Source organism: Moschus berezovskii, chromosome 21 (genome assembly GCF_049115385.1).
Source record: "Moschus berezovskii isolate FMDL1 chromosome 21, NW_MosBer_1.0, whole genome shotgun sequence".
NCBI lineage: Eukaryota > Metazoa > Chordata > Mammalia > Artiodactyla > Moschidae > Moschus > Moschus berezovskii.
This window is the reverse complement of record NC_142480.1, coordinates 62,084,809-62,103,001: the sequence shown is the minus strand read 5'-3', so window position 1 is coordinate 62,103,001 and position 18,193 is coordinate 62,084,809. Positions and strand designations below refer to the sequence as shown.

Below are 18,193 nucleotides of genomic sequence, written 5' to 3'. Positions count from 1 at the left end.
ATAACACTGTGTAAGAGAGTTGGACTGTGAAGAAAGCTGATCGCCGAAGAAGTGATGCTTTTGAACTGTGGTGCTGGAGAAGACTCTTGAGAGTCCCTTGGACTGCAAGGAGATCCAACCAGTCCATCCTAAAGGAGATCAGTCCTGGGTGTTCATTGGAAGGACTGATGCTAAAGCTGAAACTCCAATACTTTGGCCACCTCATGTGAAGAGTTGACTCACTGGAAAAGACTGTGATGCTGGGAAGGATTGGGGGCAGGAGGAGAAGGGGATGACGGAGAATGAGATGGCTGGATGGCATCACTGACTCGATAGACGTGAGTTTGAGTGAACTCTGGGAGTTGGTGATGGATAGGGAGGCCTGGCATGCTGTGATTCATGGGGTGGCAAAGAGTCGGACACGACTGAGTGACTGAACTGAACTGAACTGAAGTTTAAGGAGGGCTCAATGGTAGAGAATTGCCTGCCAGGACGTGGGTTCAGTACTTGGCTTGGGAAGATCCCCTGGAGGAGGAAATGGCAACCTACTTCAGTATTCTGGCCTGGGAAATCCCATGGACAGAGGAGCCTGGCGGGCTACAGTCTACGGGGTCACAAAAGAGTCAGATACGGCTTAGCGACTGAAGAACAAGTTTAAGGTGCTCAGTCTTGCTTTGATACACTGATACACTGCAAAATGATTACCATCACAATGTTAGTTAAACCTGCATCACATCACATAATTGCCATTTCTTTTTGTGTGGTGACCTATGCTCTTAGCAACTTTCAAGGATATAATACAGGTATCATTAGCTACAGTCACTGTGCTGTGTATTAGACTCCCAGAACTTGTCCATCTTATTACTGGATGAACCTACTGATCATCTTTCCCTTTTCCCCACGCCCAGACCCTGGCGACCTCCACTTAGTCTCTGTTGCTGTGAGTTTGACCCTTTAACGTTGCACGTATAGGTGAGGTCACGCAGCATTTGTCTTTCTCCTTATTTCACTCAGCATTATGCCCTCAAGTTCCATCCATATTGTCACAAATGGCAGGAAGGTTTCAGGTCTAGTTTTAATTGATTTGATAGATATTATTTTGAAAAGGGCTTTCTTCCAATAAATTAATGATGCCTGGAGGTTCAGAAAATAAGCATGATGTACTCAGTGAGGCTGCCTGACGTAGCTGTGTGTGTCACTGTCCATAGATGAAGCAGGTGGCATGAGCAACTGGGTGTTCTAAATTCCAGGAAGAGTCTGGTTTGCTCTTTAAATATATATATATACATTTTTTTTCCCCCCAGAACAAGAGTGGTAACTTCCTTTGTGTACCAATTCTAAATTTAGATGAGGAAAGCCCTCACATTTTCTGAAAATGTGGCTAATGCTGTGAACAGAAACTGAGTGTTAATTCCACTTAATGAACCAGGTTGTAAAGATCTGTCTGCCCCAGCTGTGGGTGGGGATAGTTATCCTCTCAGTTGATAGAACTTGGGGTCTTGACTTCTTTCCTTTTAATTGCATTCTATTTCTTAGCCAGCTCTTCTTTACAAATTACCAAACCAAACTGAAACCCAACTTCCTTAGTGTTCTTTCTGTGAACATCATTAGTGGCCCTAATTGAGGGATTAGAACTGGATCTTAGTTTTTTGTTTTCATAAATGTCTCTAAGTCAGTATCACATGTCACACATGCCCCCCCAACCCCCGTAATGAAATTGGACAAATTAAGTGCATTTTCTTTTTTTCCTTTTTTCCCCTGCCAGGTTTTGATTGGTTATTTCCCTTCTGCCAGATGCAATGTGTTTTTCTCTTCTGGCTTTCCTCTGAACTTTTTGGTTTTATAAGTTGAAAAATATAACCTCCCACATCACACCCCTCGGGTTTCGTGATGAACTAGTTATTCTTAAAGTCAGAACTTGATTTGGCTGCTACTGTCTGAAATACAAAATTGGGGTGGCTTCTCTGAGTTAAGCTGGTGTGGCTTTTGCAAATCTTTTTCTCATCTAAGATTTGGCTCAAGATGAAGGTGAAATAGTTTGCATTCTGGACCAATTAATAAGTTTATTGGCACTAAGCACTTCGTGCCATTTGTTAGAGGGCTGCAAGCTGATTTATTTTTATTATTGAAGCATCTGAAAAACATACAAGTGTTTGAGAGACCACTGAGGCAGTCTTCTCCCTTAACTTGTGGAAGAAACTGAAACTAAAAAGAACTGTGAGTTGCTGAAGCTTTCCCAGCAAATCTAAGTTGAGAAACCACAACCACAAATGATGATGATGATGATAAATATTTAAGGGTTAAGTATTAAATATAAAGGGCTTCCCCGGTGGCTCAGCAGTAAAAGCATCTGTCTGCAATCCAGGAGACCCAGGTTCGATCCCTGAGTGGGGAAGATCCTCTGGAGAAGGAAATGGAAACCCACTCCAGTATTCTTGTCTGGAGAATCACATGGACAGAGCCTGGTGGGCTAAAATCCATAGTGTCACAAAGAGTTGGACATGACTGAAGCGACTGAACACAGCACACATTAAATATAAAACCAAGCATCATATTTATGTCAAACTTACGGACTTCCCATGTGGCACAGTGGTAAAGAAAATGCCTGCAATGCAGAAGTGGGTTTGATCCCAGAGTCAGGAAGATCCCCTGAAGGAGGGCATGGCAACCCACTCCAGTCTTCTTGCCTGGGAAATCCCATGGACAGAGGAGCCTGGGGGCTACAGTCCAGGGGGCTGCAAAGAGTTGGACACAACTGAGCATGCACATAGAAGCAGTTCCCTGTCCTAGAGCCCTAATGGATGCAAGTACAGAAGGCAGTGGCCTTCTGGGCTGCAGCAGGTCCACTGGCTGGGACTCAAAAGTCCTGGTCTAGGGTTTCAGACCTGGCTTGCCTTTGGCAGAGCCCTCATCCAACTGTCTTAAATCCTCTTGTGAAGGAGGCAGTGAAATCAACAAATGTACCCTCTTTGAGCTTCAGTTTTCTCACCTGTAAACCAGGATCTCCCTCGTGGCTGGTAAGCATCAAACGGTAGCATGTGGGTGGCAGTCTCAGCCCAGGCATTAATAATACTCTTGCTGATTTCATCGTGGTTCATATGAAGGGGTGATAAACACCCAGACCCTTAGGCTGTCATGCGGGAATGTTGTTGGAGTAAAATCTAATAATACTGTCATTGTGTCACTGGCTGTTTGGTTTTACCTCAAGTGCCACATTTTAGTAGTTTCTTGTACTTTAGCAGTCCTCTTGTCCAGAGGACTGAATTTAGACTGTATCTGGGCTCAGTCACATCGAATGGGGATTGATTAGTTATGTCTGCTGTGGGTGCAGGAGGCGTTCATTTGTATCACCTGTGCCAGCCCTGAAATTAAGACGCTTGCTCTTTGGAAGAAAAGCTATACCTAACCTAGATAGCATATTAAAAAGCAGAGACATTACTTTGCCAACAAATGTCCATATAGTCAAAGCTATAGTTTTTCCAGTAGTCATGTATGGATCTGAGAGTTGGACCATAAAGAAGGCTGAGCACCAAAGAATTGATGCTTTTGAGCTGAGGAGTTGGAGAAGACTCTTGAGATTCCCTTGGACTGCAAGGAGATCAAACCAGACAATCCTAAAGGAAATCAGCCCTGAATATTCATTAGAAGGACTGATGCTGAAGCTGAAGCTCCAATCCTTTGGCCACCTGATACAAAGAACTGACTCATTTGGAAAGATCCTGATGCTGGGAAAGATTGAAGGCAGGAGGAGAAGGGGATGACAGAGGATGAGATGGTTGGATGGCATCACCGACTTGATGAACATGAGTTTGAGCAACCTCTTGGAGTTGGTGACGGACAGGGAAGCTGGGCATGCTGCAGTCCATGGGGTCGCAAAGAGTCGGACACGACTGAGCAACTGAACTGTGCCAGCTGTGAGCTATATGCATGCAGAGAATGCTGACAGGCAGGAACAGGAAGTCATTTTGACTTGTTAATGATAAAGCCCTTTTGTGGGCCTGACCTTGACCACAGTACAGTTTCTTCAATTGTCATGACATTGCAATGGATGAGAGATGGTTCCATATGTAGCCTTAGGCTGGGCTGGGCCTTGAGTTCCAGTAACTCTGTGGGGTTACTGGAAATCTGTCACAAGTCATTGAAAATCAGTTGATCTTGGTGTAGCAACTGTACACCAGTAATGACCCTCTATTATTTACCTTCCTTCTGAGCGTCAGAATTCTGGAGCTATTGTTAAAGATGGCAGATTGGGTTTCTCTCTGGACACATCCAGTGTTTCTGCTGAAATGGCTTGCCTGGAAGTCACCTCCTGTTTCACTGATATGTGACTGATTGTTCTCTGTCTCCTCATACTCCACGTCTGTGGCTCTGGAGACCAAGGAGGGCTTGCTGACCCTCCCCCCTGCTCCTGGAGGCCAGGGTGGGTGTGAAAGGCCAGGGTTGAGAAAACCTCTGTGAGAAACTGTGACCCCCAGTTTGGATCTCAAGCACGATAAGAATTGCATGGTGGGGGAGCCCACACCTGGCCCCCGGCGTGTGGGTTGATTCCAAGCATTGACTTTATTGTGTCTGACTTTCCCTTCTTGTTTCACTTAGATGTTCTTTTTGTTTTTCCTTCAAAGGTTCAGTCATTTGGGGAAAGGATTGTGCTTTTCATTCTGAACGTCGTTATTTTTGGAAGACTAGAAAGGAATTTGGATGATGATGACATGTTTTTTTTACCTCACTCTGTGAAGGAGGAGGCTAAGATTCTGTGGCGAGATGGAGCAGCTGTTGGATTTTACACAACCAAAAGGAAAGGTGAGGGCCGTGCGGGCATGTGGGGCCACCACCCCTTCAGGCTTGTGGGGAGGCTTCGGGTGCCTGCCTGCTCGGAGGACGCCCTGAGCACAGACGTTCCTTGGAGAGAATCTTCTGGAGCGAGAAGTGTCACTAATTCAGCTGTCATGTAAATAAGCCCAAGGTATGGATTTCATTTTCACCACATTTTTCGTTTTACTGGCAAAGAGGATGAAGCTCTGTTATGGCCCTTGGGTTCCCAGGTAGTGCCATGTCCCCCGTAAAATGGTCATTGTCATTAATGGTTGTAAAATGACTTTGCAAGCACAATGCTATTCTTTTCTTTAATGTTACCAGTTTGCTGTCAGGAAAAACACCATTGCTAATAGCTGACGTGGTGCAAAGGCACACTGGATGCCAAGATTTATAGACATTACCTCAGAAAAGAGGGAGGTCGGCCACGATAGCGAGGTTAGGGTAAAGTCCTGGGACTTATTTTTAGGGGTGGTGAGGAGCAGGGTGTGTGGAACTTGTGCTATTTTGTCTAAGGGATCACGCTTTTCTTTAACATTGCTTTCTTTAATAGTTTCTTTGACTTTGAAAGTTCTGTCAACATCTCTGACCCAGCTGGTCAAGCCCTATCATTTAATTCTTACAAAGTTCTGAATTTTAGCAAAAATAAAATTTCCAAGTACATTACCACAGATATGCTGTTGTCTTAGCTAAGTGTTTTTCCCTGGGGATACAAAGGCTACTATTGTGGTTTTGAGCTGTGTTCACATGTGTATCTGTTCCACATGTCCAGGATGGAATAGATCTGCATTTCTCACTTTTTTCCTTCCCTCGGTGTGGTGTGAGACAACTTGTGTCTCACGCAAACAAGTCATGTAGGTCATTATTTGTCAGAGTCAGTCATAGAGGCAGAGGCACCGTGTCTGTCAGCTCCTTGGGTCATTGAGAGCCGCTTGGCCTTCGATTTTGATGTACTGTTTCACTCCTTGGGGTGGCTGTGTTCTTTAGTCATTCATTTAGATAGACCAAGGCATCTGGAGACTACTCAAAGAGGAAGTATTTTGGTAATTCCTCTTTCTCGGGAGACTTGTTTGTTGCTATCTTCTACCACACAGCTTGTCTTCAGTTTGTGGCAAAATCCTTTGTGCTATAAATGTCCTACTAATAGTAACGAGAAGTGTTAACAGAATCGAACTTGATGTGTGAGCCACGGTTTAGGGGCAGAAAGAACTTGACCTTGGTCTTGCCCAGTGCTGCTGTTGCTGCTGGTCTCTGTGATATCCCAGACTTTGTTCCAAGAGAATCAAGCAGAGGTTGGGTGTGATGTCTCACTCATCTCAAGGCAGACCCAGAACTGTGGTGTGGAAGGAGGATATTAAGCTGTTGAATTGAAGCAGATCAGACTCAGTGCTTGCATTTCTGCTTCCTCTTCGTTTCTCATGAATTCTACAAATCTGATGGAAAGTTCTCTGCTTGGGATTCGTTGGTGGCTCAGACGATAAAGAATCTGCCTGCAATGTGGGAGACCTGGGTTCACTCCCTTGGTTAGGAAGATCCCCTGGAGAAGGGAATGGCTACCCACTCCTGTATTCTTGCCTGGAGAATTCCATGGACAGAGGAGCCTGGTGGGCTACAGTCCATGGTGTTGCAGAGTCAGACACGACTGACTGACTAACAGTTTCACATTCACTTTCTCTGAAGCGGCTTACTAGGTCTCGTTGTTTTCACCCATGAACTGATTTTTTTTAAGTGGCAATTGACTGTTAGTCACCCAGAAACTGAGTTAGTTTAAAAAGTATCAAATGAATAGAAAATTAAGTAAATAAAAAGTATTTTTCTGACAAAAACATTTCTTTTTTTACTGTTTACTTCTGGATTAGCTTGTTTTTTGGAGAGCCAGAATAAAAGTATTCCTGTGGAATAGTTATATAGACTTTGCTATCATCAGGGTTTGAGAGTTCCAGTCACTTCACATGCTTGCTTGTCCTCGGTGTTGTATTTTTAATTTTAGTAATTCTGCAGTTTGGTATCTGATATCTAATTTTGATTTTGTGTTTTCCTAATGGTATTATCATGTTTTCTTGTGCTTTTCTGATGGTCATATATCTTCTTTGGTGAAGTGTCTGTTCAGATATTTTTGCCTATATTTTTATTGGGTTGTTTGTTTTCTTATTAATATTACTGAGCATTATAGCTGCTGCTGCTGCTGCTAAGTCACTTCAGCAGTCTGTTCTTAATCAGATATATTTTGAAAACATTTTCATTTTGGCATAATAATTTTTTCAGAGCGCAGAAGTTTTAAATTTTAGTGCAACCTAATTTATCATTTACCAAATTTCGTTATAATTCAGCTCAAAATATTTTCCAATTTACTTTATGATTTTTATGGTTTCTTTAAAAGTAAGTTTTTGATTTCCAGATATTTGTGAGCACTTTCAGATGTTTTATTTTTTGTTGATTTTTAATTTAATTCTGTTGCAGTAAGATCATACAGTCTGTAACATTTTAATATTTTGAAACCTATCAAGAGTTGTTTTATAGTCCTGTGTGTGGTTTATCTTGGTAGATACTCCATATGGACTTGAAAGAGTGGGTGTATTTTGCAGGTATTGGGTTTCATGTTTTTTTTTTTTTACGTTAGTTAGATTAAGATGATTGATACTGTCATTCAGTATTCTTACTAATATTTTTACCTGATTGTGAAGTTTTGAGGGATTATGTTAAAGTCTTTGTGATTGTCTTTGTGAAGTCTTTCTTCTTTTACTTGTCTGTATTGTGTGTATATTGTACTTCACATATTTTGGAGTTTTGTGATTAGTCACACCTAAATTATAACTGCTGTGTTTGTCTGATGCAGTGCCCTTCTTGTCATTATGAAGTGGCCCTCCACTTGTCTTCAGTGATACCTCTTGCTATGAAATTTATTTTCTCTGCTATTAATTCAGCCGCTTCATCTTCTTATGCTTACTGTTTGCATAGAATATATTCTTCCTAGCCTTTTACTTTTAGTCATTTATGTCTTTATATTTAAAGCATGAGTTTGTTGACAGCATAAAATTGGGTCTTAGATTTTAAATTTAGTTTTAATAAGCTCTGTCTTTTGATTGGAATGTTAGTCTATTTCTATTTAATTATTGACATGGTTGTACTTAGATCTTCTCTGTTGCAATTTGTTTTCTGTCTTCTGTTTCTTTTTGTTTTTCTCTCTTCTTCTTTTCCTGTCTCATTTTGTTTTAATCAGATTTTTTACTGTTTCATTTTAATTTCTTTCTTGGCATTCTAGCTTTATATTTTTGTACTTTTAAAAGTTGTTGCTTTAGAGATTACCTATGCATCTTAAAGTTAGATTAACTTAGAGTGAATATTGAATTACTTAAGGTAAAATATAGAAAGCTTGCAATAGTATATTTTTGTGTACCTATTATTATATATTTTCATAGTGCTATTGTTGTGTTGATATATTAGATGTTTGTTATAAACCTGTTGCTACTGACTTATATCTTTTAAAGGCATAAATAAAAAATATGTAATTTAGAAATGTTTATCCAGATATTTACCATTAAAATTTTTTTATATAGGTTCCAGTCGCCCTTCAGGCTAAAGTTCTTCCTTTAAAATTTCTTGTAGGGAGTTGATGGCAATAAAGTCTCTCAGGTTTTGTTTATTGAAAATGTCTATATTTCACTTACATATTTGAAGTGTTGTTTATCTGGTTATAGAATAGTTAGTGATACCTTTTTTCCTTCAGAACTTTGAATATATTGTTCCAGTATCTTCGGGCTTTCATAGTCTCCAGTGAGAAGTCAGCAATTAATTTATTGTTGTTCTTCAAACATAACATGGCATTTTTCTCTGAATGCTTTCAAGTCTTTAGCTTTTTTGCAGTTTAACTGTGATTTTTCTAGGAGTGTTTTATTTTTGTTTTTCTTTTTGGGGCTTTGTTGAGGTTTTTGAATCTAAGTTTCCTACCAAATTTGGGAAGATTTTGGTGATTAGTTCTTCAAATTTTTATGCTCTTTTCTTTATCTGGGATTCCAGTTATATGTTGGGGTGCTTTATATTGTTTTGTAGGTCTCTGAAATTTTGTTCATTTTTATTCAAACATTTCCCTCTTTTTTTTTTTTTTGGTTGGATAATTTCTGTTGATCTCTATTCAAGTTTATCTGCCATCTCCAAACTGTTGTTGAGCCTATTTAAAGATTTCAGTTATTGTACATTTGACCTTGTACAATTTCTATTATGTATAGTTTCTATTTCTCTGGTTGAGATTCTCTATTCATTGAGCATATCTTTCCTTTTAATTTAAAGAATTACTTTAATTCTTTGAGCATATTTGTAAAGTCATTTTGAGTTGTTTGTCTGCCAAGTCCAACATCTGGACCTATTTAAAATCAGTTATTTTAGAGTGACATCAGCAACCTGGTGTAATAAAAAGCTCCCCTTCAGTCTACACCCAGTAAAGCATTTGCAGTTCAGCAAAAGTGCCTCTGCTCAACACACCAGTATGGTGGAAGATTCTGCACGTCTGTACATTTAAAGCTGGGTGGACTGGAACGCAGAGGGAAGGCAGAGCTAGGGAACAGCAGCCTGGCTCCCTGGCTGTGGGAGCTGAGCTCATCATCCAGAGAACAGATAGCAACAGGGGGGTGAGGGAAAGCAGCCCTGGTCTCTGAGGTGCCCGTCCGACCCCGACTCCCTCCCACCAGTGTCCTCCCCTGCGGCAGGGAGTCTGCAACTCGGGAATCCTGGGCACCAGGGAAGAGAGCACAGCCCAGTGACACTGGCAGCAGGAAGGCCTCAGTGGCCCCTGGAGACACAAGAAGCAATAAGGAGGATGAGGATGCAGAGCCACTCCTCGGACAGAAGTGGCAGAGGGTAGAATGGACGAATTCACAAATGTAATTGGAGGCAGCTCAGGAGAAGGCAGTGGCACCCCACTCCACTACTCTTGCCTGGAAAATCCCATGGACCGAGGAGCCTGGGGGGCTGCAGTCCATGAGGTCGCTAAGGGTCGGACACGACTGAGCGACTTCACTTTCACTTTTCAGTTTCATGCATTGGAGAAGGAAATGGCAGCCCACTCCAGTGTTCTTGCCTGGAGAATCCCAGGGACGGGGGAGCCTGGTGGGCTGCCGTCTATGGGGTCGCACAGAGTCCGACACGACTGAAGCGACTTAGCAGCAGCAGGTAAGGAAAACCATAAACTTGTGCTATTGCGCCACCTACTGGAAAACAAAAGACCGAATTTCTGCCCTGTTGAATCAGAATCAAGCAGAAAGATACTACTTCAGATGTACTGACAGAGGAACAGCTCATCAAGCGCCGTGAAGAACCAAAGTAACACCATACCACAAAAGGAAAATGACAGTTCTCCAGAAGCCAAATTTAAAGTCATGGAATATCACAATTTAACTGACAAAAAATCCAAAAGACGTGTCATGAAGAAATTCATTGAGCAACAAGAAAACTCAGAAAGGCAGTTCAGTGAACTCAGGAATAAAATTAGTGATCAGAAGTAATGCACTACTAAAGACTCTAAAAAGAATCAAGCAGAAATTCTGGAGCTGAAGAACTCAATAAATGAGATAAAGAATGCATTAGAAAGCACTGGAAATATTTCAGACCATATGGAAGAGAGAAGTAGTGAGTTCAAAGACAGAAATCTAGAGATGATGCAAGTATTAGAGGAGAGATAAATAAGACATAAAAAATGCGGACGTTCTATGAGAGCTATCCAGCTCTGTGGGAAGGGTAAACACGAGGGTAATGTGTACCCTAAAAGGAGAGGAGACGAAGGGAGCAGAGAGATTCCTCAAAGAAATCAAAGCTGAGAAGTTCTCAAACCTGCAGAAGAAATTGGATGTACTAGTCCTGGAAACTAAGAGAACACCTAATTGCTTCAATGAGAAAAGAACTTCAAGACAAACTATTTCAAAACTATCAAAAATCAATGACAAAGAATTAATTTTAAAGGCAGCCAGGGGTGAGGGGATGCTGATAACGTCCAGAAACACTCACAGAGGCTATCAGCAGATTTCTCAGCAGGAAGTCTACAGGCCAGGAAGGAGGACAATGATGTTTTAAAGATACTGAAGGATACACCCAACATAGGAGCACCACAATATGTAAGACAAATGCTAACAAGTATGAAAGGGGAAATCAACAATAATAGTGGGAGACTTTAATACCCCACTCACACCTATGGATAGATCAACTAAACAGAAAATTAACAAGGAAACACAAAAGTTAAACGATACAATAGACCAGTTAGACCTAATAGATATCTATAAGACATTTCACCCCAAAACAATGAATTTCACCTTCTCAAGCGCACACGGAACCTTCTCCAGGATAGATCACATCCTGGGCCATAAATCTAGCCTTGGTAAGTTCAAAAAAACTGAAATCATTCCAAGCATCTTTTCTGACCACAATGCAGTAAGACTAGATCTCAATTACAGGAGAAAAACTATTAAAAACTCCAACATATGGCGGCTGAACAACACACTGCTGAATAACGAACAAATCATTCAAGAAATCAAAATATGCATAGAAATGAATGAAAATGAAAACACAACAACCAAAAACCTGTGGGACACTGTAAAAACAGTGCTAAGGGGAAAGTTCATAGCAATACAGGCATACCTCAAGAAACAAGAAAAAAGTCAAATAAATAACCTAACTCTACACCTAAAGCAACTAGAAAATGAAGAAATGAAGAACCCTAGGGTTAGTAGAAGGAAAGAAATCTTAAAAATTAGGGCAGAAATAAATACAAAAGAAACAAAAGAGACCATAGCAAAAATCAACAAAGCTAAAAGCTGGTTCTTTGAGGGGGTAAATAAAATTGACAAACCACTAGACAGACTCATCAAGAAACAAAGGGAGAAAAACCAAATCAATAAAATTAGAAATGAAAAGGGAGAGATCACAACAGACAACACAGAAACACAAAGGATCATAAGAGACTACTATCAGCAATTATATGCCAATAAAATGGACAACTTGGAAGAAATGGACAAATTCTTAGAAAAGTACAACTTTCAGAAACTGAACCAGGAAGAAATAGAAAATCTTAACAGACCCATCACAAGCATGGAAATTGAAACTGTAATCAGAAATCTTGCAGCAAACAAAAGCCCAGGTCCAGATGGCTTCACAGCTGAATTCTACCAAAATTTAGAGAAGAGCTAACACCTATCCTACTCAAACTCCTCCAGAAAATTGCAGAGGAAGGTAAACTTCCTAACTCATTCTATGAGGCCACCATCATCCTTATACCAAAACCTGACAAAGATGCCACAAAAAAAGAGAACTTCAGGCCAATATCATAGATATTGCCAATGAACATAGATGCAAAAATCCTTTACAAAATTCTAGCAATCAGAATCCAACAATACATTAAAAAGATCATATATTATGACCAAGTGGGCTTTACCCCAGGGATGCAAGGATTCTTTAATATCCACAAATCAATCAATGTAATACACCACGTTAACAAACTGAAAAATAAAGACCATATGATTATCTCAATAGATGCAGAGAAAGCCTTTGACAAAATTCAACATCCATTTATGATCAAAATCCTCCAGAAGGTGGGAATAGAAGGAACATTCCTCTACATAATAAAAGCTATATATGACAAACCCACAGCAAACATTATCCTCAATGGTGAAAAACTGAAAGCATTTCTCCTAAAGTCAGGAACGAGACAAGGGTGCCCACTCTCACCACTACTATTCAACATAGTTCTGGAAGTTTTGGCCATAGCAATCAGAGCAGAAAAAGACATAAAAGGAATCCAAATTGGAAAAGAAGAAGTAAAACTCTCACTGTTTGCAGATGACATGATCCTCTACACAGAAAACCCTAAAGACTCTACCAGAAAATTACTAGAGCTAATCAATGAATATAGTAAAGTTGCAGGATATAAAATTAACACACAGAAATCCCTTGCATTCCTATACACTAATAATGAGAAAACAGAAATAGAAATTAAGGAAACAATTCCATTCACCATTGCAACGAAAAGAATAAAATACTTAGGAATATATCTACCTAAAGAAACAAAAGACCTATATATAGAAAACTATAAAACATTGGTGAAAGAAATCAGAGAGGACACTAATAGATGGAGAAATATACCGTGTTCATGGATTGGAAGAATAGATATTGTGAAAATGAATATATTACCCAAAGTAATTTATAAGTTCAATGCAATCCCTATCAAGCTACCAACGGTGCTTTTCACAGAGCTAGAACAAATAATTTCACAATTTGTATGGAAATACGAAAAACCTCGAATAGCCAAAGCAATCTTGAGAAAGAAGAATGGAACTGGAGGAATCAACCTGCCGGACTTCAGGCTCTACTACAAAGCCACAGTCATCAAGACAGTATGGTACTGGCATAAAGACAGAAATATAGATCAATGGAACAAAATAGAAAGCCCAGAGATAAATCCATGCACCTATGGACACCTTATCTTTGACAAGGGAGGCAAGAATATTCAATGGAGAAAAGACAATCTCTTTAACAAGTGGTGCTGGGAAAACTGGTCAACCACTTGTAAAAGAATGAAACTAGAACACTCCCTAACACCATACACAAAAATAAACTCAAAATGGATTAAAGATCTAAATGTAAGACCAGAAACTATAAAACTCCTAGAGGAGAACATGGGCAAAACACTCTCTGACATAAACCACAGCAGGATCCTCCATGACCCACCTCCCAGAAAAAAAAAAAAAAAGATACTGAAGGATAAAAAACGTCACCTGAAAATACTTTATCCAGAAATATTATCACTCAGATATAAAGGTGAAATAAAGACTTCCTGAGATAAATAAAAACTGAGGGAGTTCACCAACACTAGATGTGCCTTACAGGAAATGTTGAAAGGAGTTTTTCTACCAGAACCAAAAAGGTAAAAGGACAGAAAACTAAGTTAATAAATATGAATAGAGTCAGAAAATTATAACTGTTTATCAGAATCAGTTTTAAACATTTTATTATAGCATAAAGGTTAAAGAGGAAAAATCAGAAAAAAAATAACTAGAGCCACTTCAATTTGGCAAAAAACTTACAACATGAAAAGGGATAATTTGAAAAAAACAAAAATAGAGAAGGAGAAGCAGGGAAAGGACAAGAGCCCTATAGGTAAATGAAGATAAGATGCTATCAGCAGAAAAAGGGTTATTGTATCTATGAGATGTTTTATACAAACCTCATGGTAACCACAAAACATAAATCTAAAACAGAGGTATGAAACATAAAAAAGGAGGAAACTGTGAAAAAATATCAGAGACAACCACAAAACCAAGATGACGGCTGGAACACAAAGAAAAAGCAGCAGCAAGGATGTAGAGAAACCAGTAACAAAAGGTGAAATGGCAGTACTAAGTCCCCATCCGTCAATAGTTACCCTGAATGTAAATGAGTGAATTCAACCCTCAGAAGACAGAGTGGCGGGATGGATTGAAAAACAAGAAGCAATTTGTTACTGGAGATTCCAGGAGACTCACTTCAGCTCTAAAAACAAACATAGGTTAAGCAAAGATGATGTTCCAAGCAAATGGCAGCCAAAAGAAAGTGGGTGAAGCCATACTCATAGCAGACAAAATAGACTTAGTCAAAAAAATTACCAAGAGACCAAAATGGGTGGTATGTAAAAATAAAGGGATAAGGGGGACAATTTATCAAGAAAACATTACGGTGGTTGATACACACACACACACACACATATGCATTTACCATAAGGGCACCAAAATACATATAATTGTTAACAGACCTAAAGGGAGAAATTGAAAGCAACACAATAATAGTGGGGGACTTCAGCATCTCTTTTACATCCATGGCTAAATCATCCAGACAAAAAATCAACAAGGAAACTGGGCCTTAAATGGAACATTAGACCAGATGGACTGGATAGATTTGTACAGAACATTCCATCCAAATGCAGCAGAGCACACATTCTTCTCAAGTGCACATGGAGCTTTCTCAAGGGTAGGCCATATGTTGGGACACAAAACAAATCTCAGTAAATTTAAGAAGACTGAAATTGTATCAAGCATCTTTTCTGATCACAGTGGTATGGTAGGAAACTAGAAGTCAGCTACAAGAACAAAGCTGGAAAAATCACAGATAAGTGGAGACTGAACAAAGTGTTACTGAGTGAAGTCAGTGAAGAAGTCAGAGGAGAAATAAAAAAATTACCTGAAGATTAAAGTAAGATGAAAAGACAACATACCAAAAAGTATAAGATGCAGCGAAAGGGCACTAAGAGGGAAGTTCGTAGCAAAACAGGCCTACCTCGAGGTACAGGAAAAATCCTAAAGATCAACCTAAACTTATACTGAAAGGGACCAGAAGAAAAAGAACCAAGAAAGCCCAAAGTCAGTAGACGGAAAGAAATAATAAAGTCAGAAACGAAAGAGGAGAAATAACAATGCATACCACAGAAACACCAAGGGTTACAAGAGAATATTATGAACAGCTCTATGCCAACAAATTGGACAGCCTACAAGAAATACACGGATTCTTAGAGTTGAAGAAGTGTCCAAGGCTGATTCATGAATAAATAAAAAATCTGAATAGACTGATCACTAGTACAGAGATTGAAACAGTAGTCAGAGGCTCCCACCAAACAGAAGTTTAAAACCAGGCAGTTGCACAGGTGAATTCTACTAAACATTCAAAGCTTTGAGGCCTGTCTTTCCCAAACTCTTCCAAAATATGTAATAGAAGGGAATGCTTTCTAACTCATTTTGCAAGGATAGCATCACCCTAATACAAAAATCAAACACAACACACATATAGACACACACACACAGTGATGAACATAGTTCAATATCTCTGATTAACACAGTTGTAAAAATCCTCAACAAAATATTAGCAAAGAAAATCCAATAATGCATTAAAAGGTTTGTGTACCATGATCAAATGGAATTTGTTCCAGAGACACAAGAATAGTTCAATGTAGGAACTTCTCTGGCAGTCCAGTGGTTAAGAATCTACCTTCCCATGCAAGGGACACAGGTTCAATCCTTGGTTGAGGAACTAAGAGCCCACATGCCATGGGGCAACTAAGCCTGTGTGCCAAAGCTAAGGCTCAATACAGTCAAAAATAAATAAATATTTTAAAAATGGTTCAACATATGCAGATCAGTCAGCATGATGCAGCACATAAAAAAATTGAAGGATAAGAAACATACAATTATCTCTGTAGACGTAGAAAATCAGTTGATAAGATTAAACATCCTCTTGTAAAAATTCTCAGTGAAGTGATGTAGAAAGAACATCAGTTCAGTTCAGTTCAGTTCAGTCGCTCAGTCATGTCCAGCTCTTTGCAACCCCATGGACTGCAGCATGCCAGGCCTCCCTGTCCATCAGTAACTCCCGGAGCTTACTCAAACTTATGTCCATTGAGTTGGTGATACTATCCAACCATCTCATCCTCTGTCATCCCCTTCTCCTCCCACCTTCAGTCTTTTCCAGCATCAGGGTCTTTTCCAATGGGTCAGTTCTTCACATCAGGTGGCCAAAGTATTGGAGTTTCAGCTTCAGCATCAGTCCTTCCAGTGAATATTCTGATTTCCTTTAGGATGAACTGGTTGGATTGCCTTGCAGTCCAAGGGACTCTCAAAAGTCTTCTCCAACACCACAGTTCAAAAGCATCAATTCTTCGGCGCTCAGCTTTCTTTACAGTCCAGCTCTCACATCCATGCATGACTACTAGAAAAACCATAGCTTTGACTAGATGGACCTTTGTTGGCAAAGTAACGTCTCTGCTTTTTAATATGCTGTCTAGGTTGGTCATAACTTTCCTTCCAAGGAGTAAGCGTCTTTTAATTTCATGGCTGCAGTCACAATCTACAGTGATTTTAGAGCCCAAGAAAATAAAGTCTGTCACTGTTTCCACTGTTTCCCCATCTATTTGCCATGAAGTGATGAGACCAGATGCCATGATCTTAGTTTTCTGAAAGTTGAGTTTTAAGCCAAATTTTTCACTCTCCTCTTTCACTTTCATCAAGAGGCTCTTTAGTTCTTCACTTTCTGCCATAAGGGTGGTGTCATTGGCATATCTGATATTGATATTTCTCCTGGGAATCTTGATTGCTGGGACATACATAAACATACTATAGTCATATTTGGTAATCTTATAGCCAATATCGCACTCAGTCATGAGACACTGAAAGCTCTCTCTTGAAAATCAGGACAAGACCAGAACAAGACTCTTGCCACTCTTATTTAACATAGTACTGAAAGTCCTAGCAAGGGCAGTTAGGCAAGGAAAAGAAAAGAAAGGTATCCATTTTAGAAAAGAAGAAGTAAAACTCTTTGTGGATGATATGATTTTATATTAATATATAGGAAATGCTTAAGATTCTACCAAAGAACTATTAGCCATAATTAGTGAATACAGTGAAGTTGGAAGGTACAAATTCAGCATACAGAAATGTTCTATGTTTCTATATGCTAACAATGAGCTAGCAGAAAGATAAATTAAGAAAACAATTCTACTTATAATTGCCACAGAAAGGATCAAATACCCAGGAATAAATTTGACCCTGAAGTAAAAGACCTGAAATGGAAGAAGACACAAATAAATGGAAAGATATTCTGTGCTCATGAATTGGAAGAATTAACATGGTTAAAATGTCCATATGACCTAAAGCAATCTACAGATTTAGTGCAATCCCTATCAAAATACCAAGAATATTTTTCACAGAAATTAAACAAAAAAAATCTAGAGTTTATATGGAACCACAAAAGACTTGAAATAGCCAAAGCAATCCCGAGAAAAAGGACAAATCTGGAGAGACCAGCTGATTTTCTGATTCCACAGAGATTTTCTGATTCCACACTCTGTTTACAAAGTATAGCAATTAAAACAGGGCGGTATTTGCAGAAAAATGTACATAGGTCAATGGAATGGAATTGAGAACCCAGACATAAACTCACACATATAAAATCTATTAATTTATAAAAAAAAGAGCAAATAACATACAATGAGGAAAGGATTGTTTCTTCAGTAAATGGTGTTGGGGACAGCCAACATGGAAATAGGTGAAATTACACACTTTCTCACCCTATACCCCCAAATCAACTCAAAATGTATTAAAGACTTGAATGAAAGACCTGAAACCATAAAACTTCTAGAATAAAATATAGGCAGTATACTGTTTGACTTTGATCTTAGCAATCCCTGTCTAGATATGTCTCCTCAGGCAAGAGAAACAGCCGCAAAAGAGATCATCAACAAAATGAGAAGATTACCTACCAAATGGGAGAAGATACTTGTAAATGTACATATTATGAGGTGTTAATATACAATATATATAAAGAACTCATACAGTTCAACCACAGGAAAATAAACAACTTGGTTTTAAAAAATGGACAGAATATCTGAAATAGACTTTTT

General features: G+C 39.3%; 1 protein-coding gene across 1 annotated transcript in view; it reads left to right on the top strand.

The window, feature by feature from the left end:
• Positions 1-4,630: 4,630 nt before the first annotated feature.
• Positions 4,631-18,193, top strand: part of LOC129550235 (protein FAM169B-like) — a 36,274-nt gene continuing 22,711 nt past the window's right edge. The window contains exon 1 of the mRNA XM_055417727.2: positions 4,631-4,779. Coding sequence (XP_055273702.2) covers positions 4,689-4,779 — 91 coding nt within the window. The 5' untranslated portion in view covers positions 4,631-4,688. The remainder of the gene's footprint in view (positions 4,780-18,193) is intronic.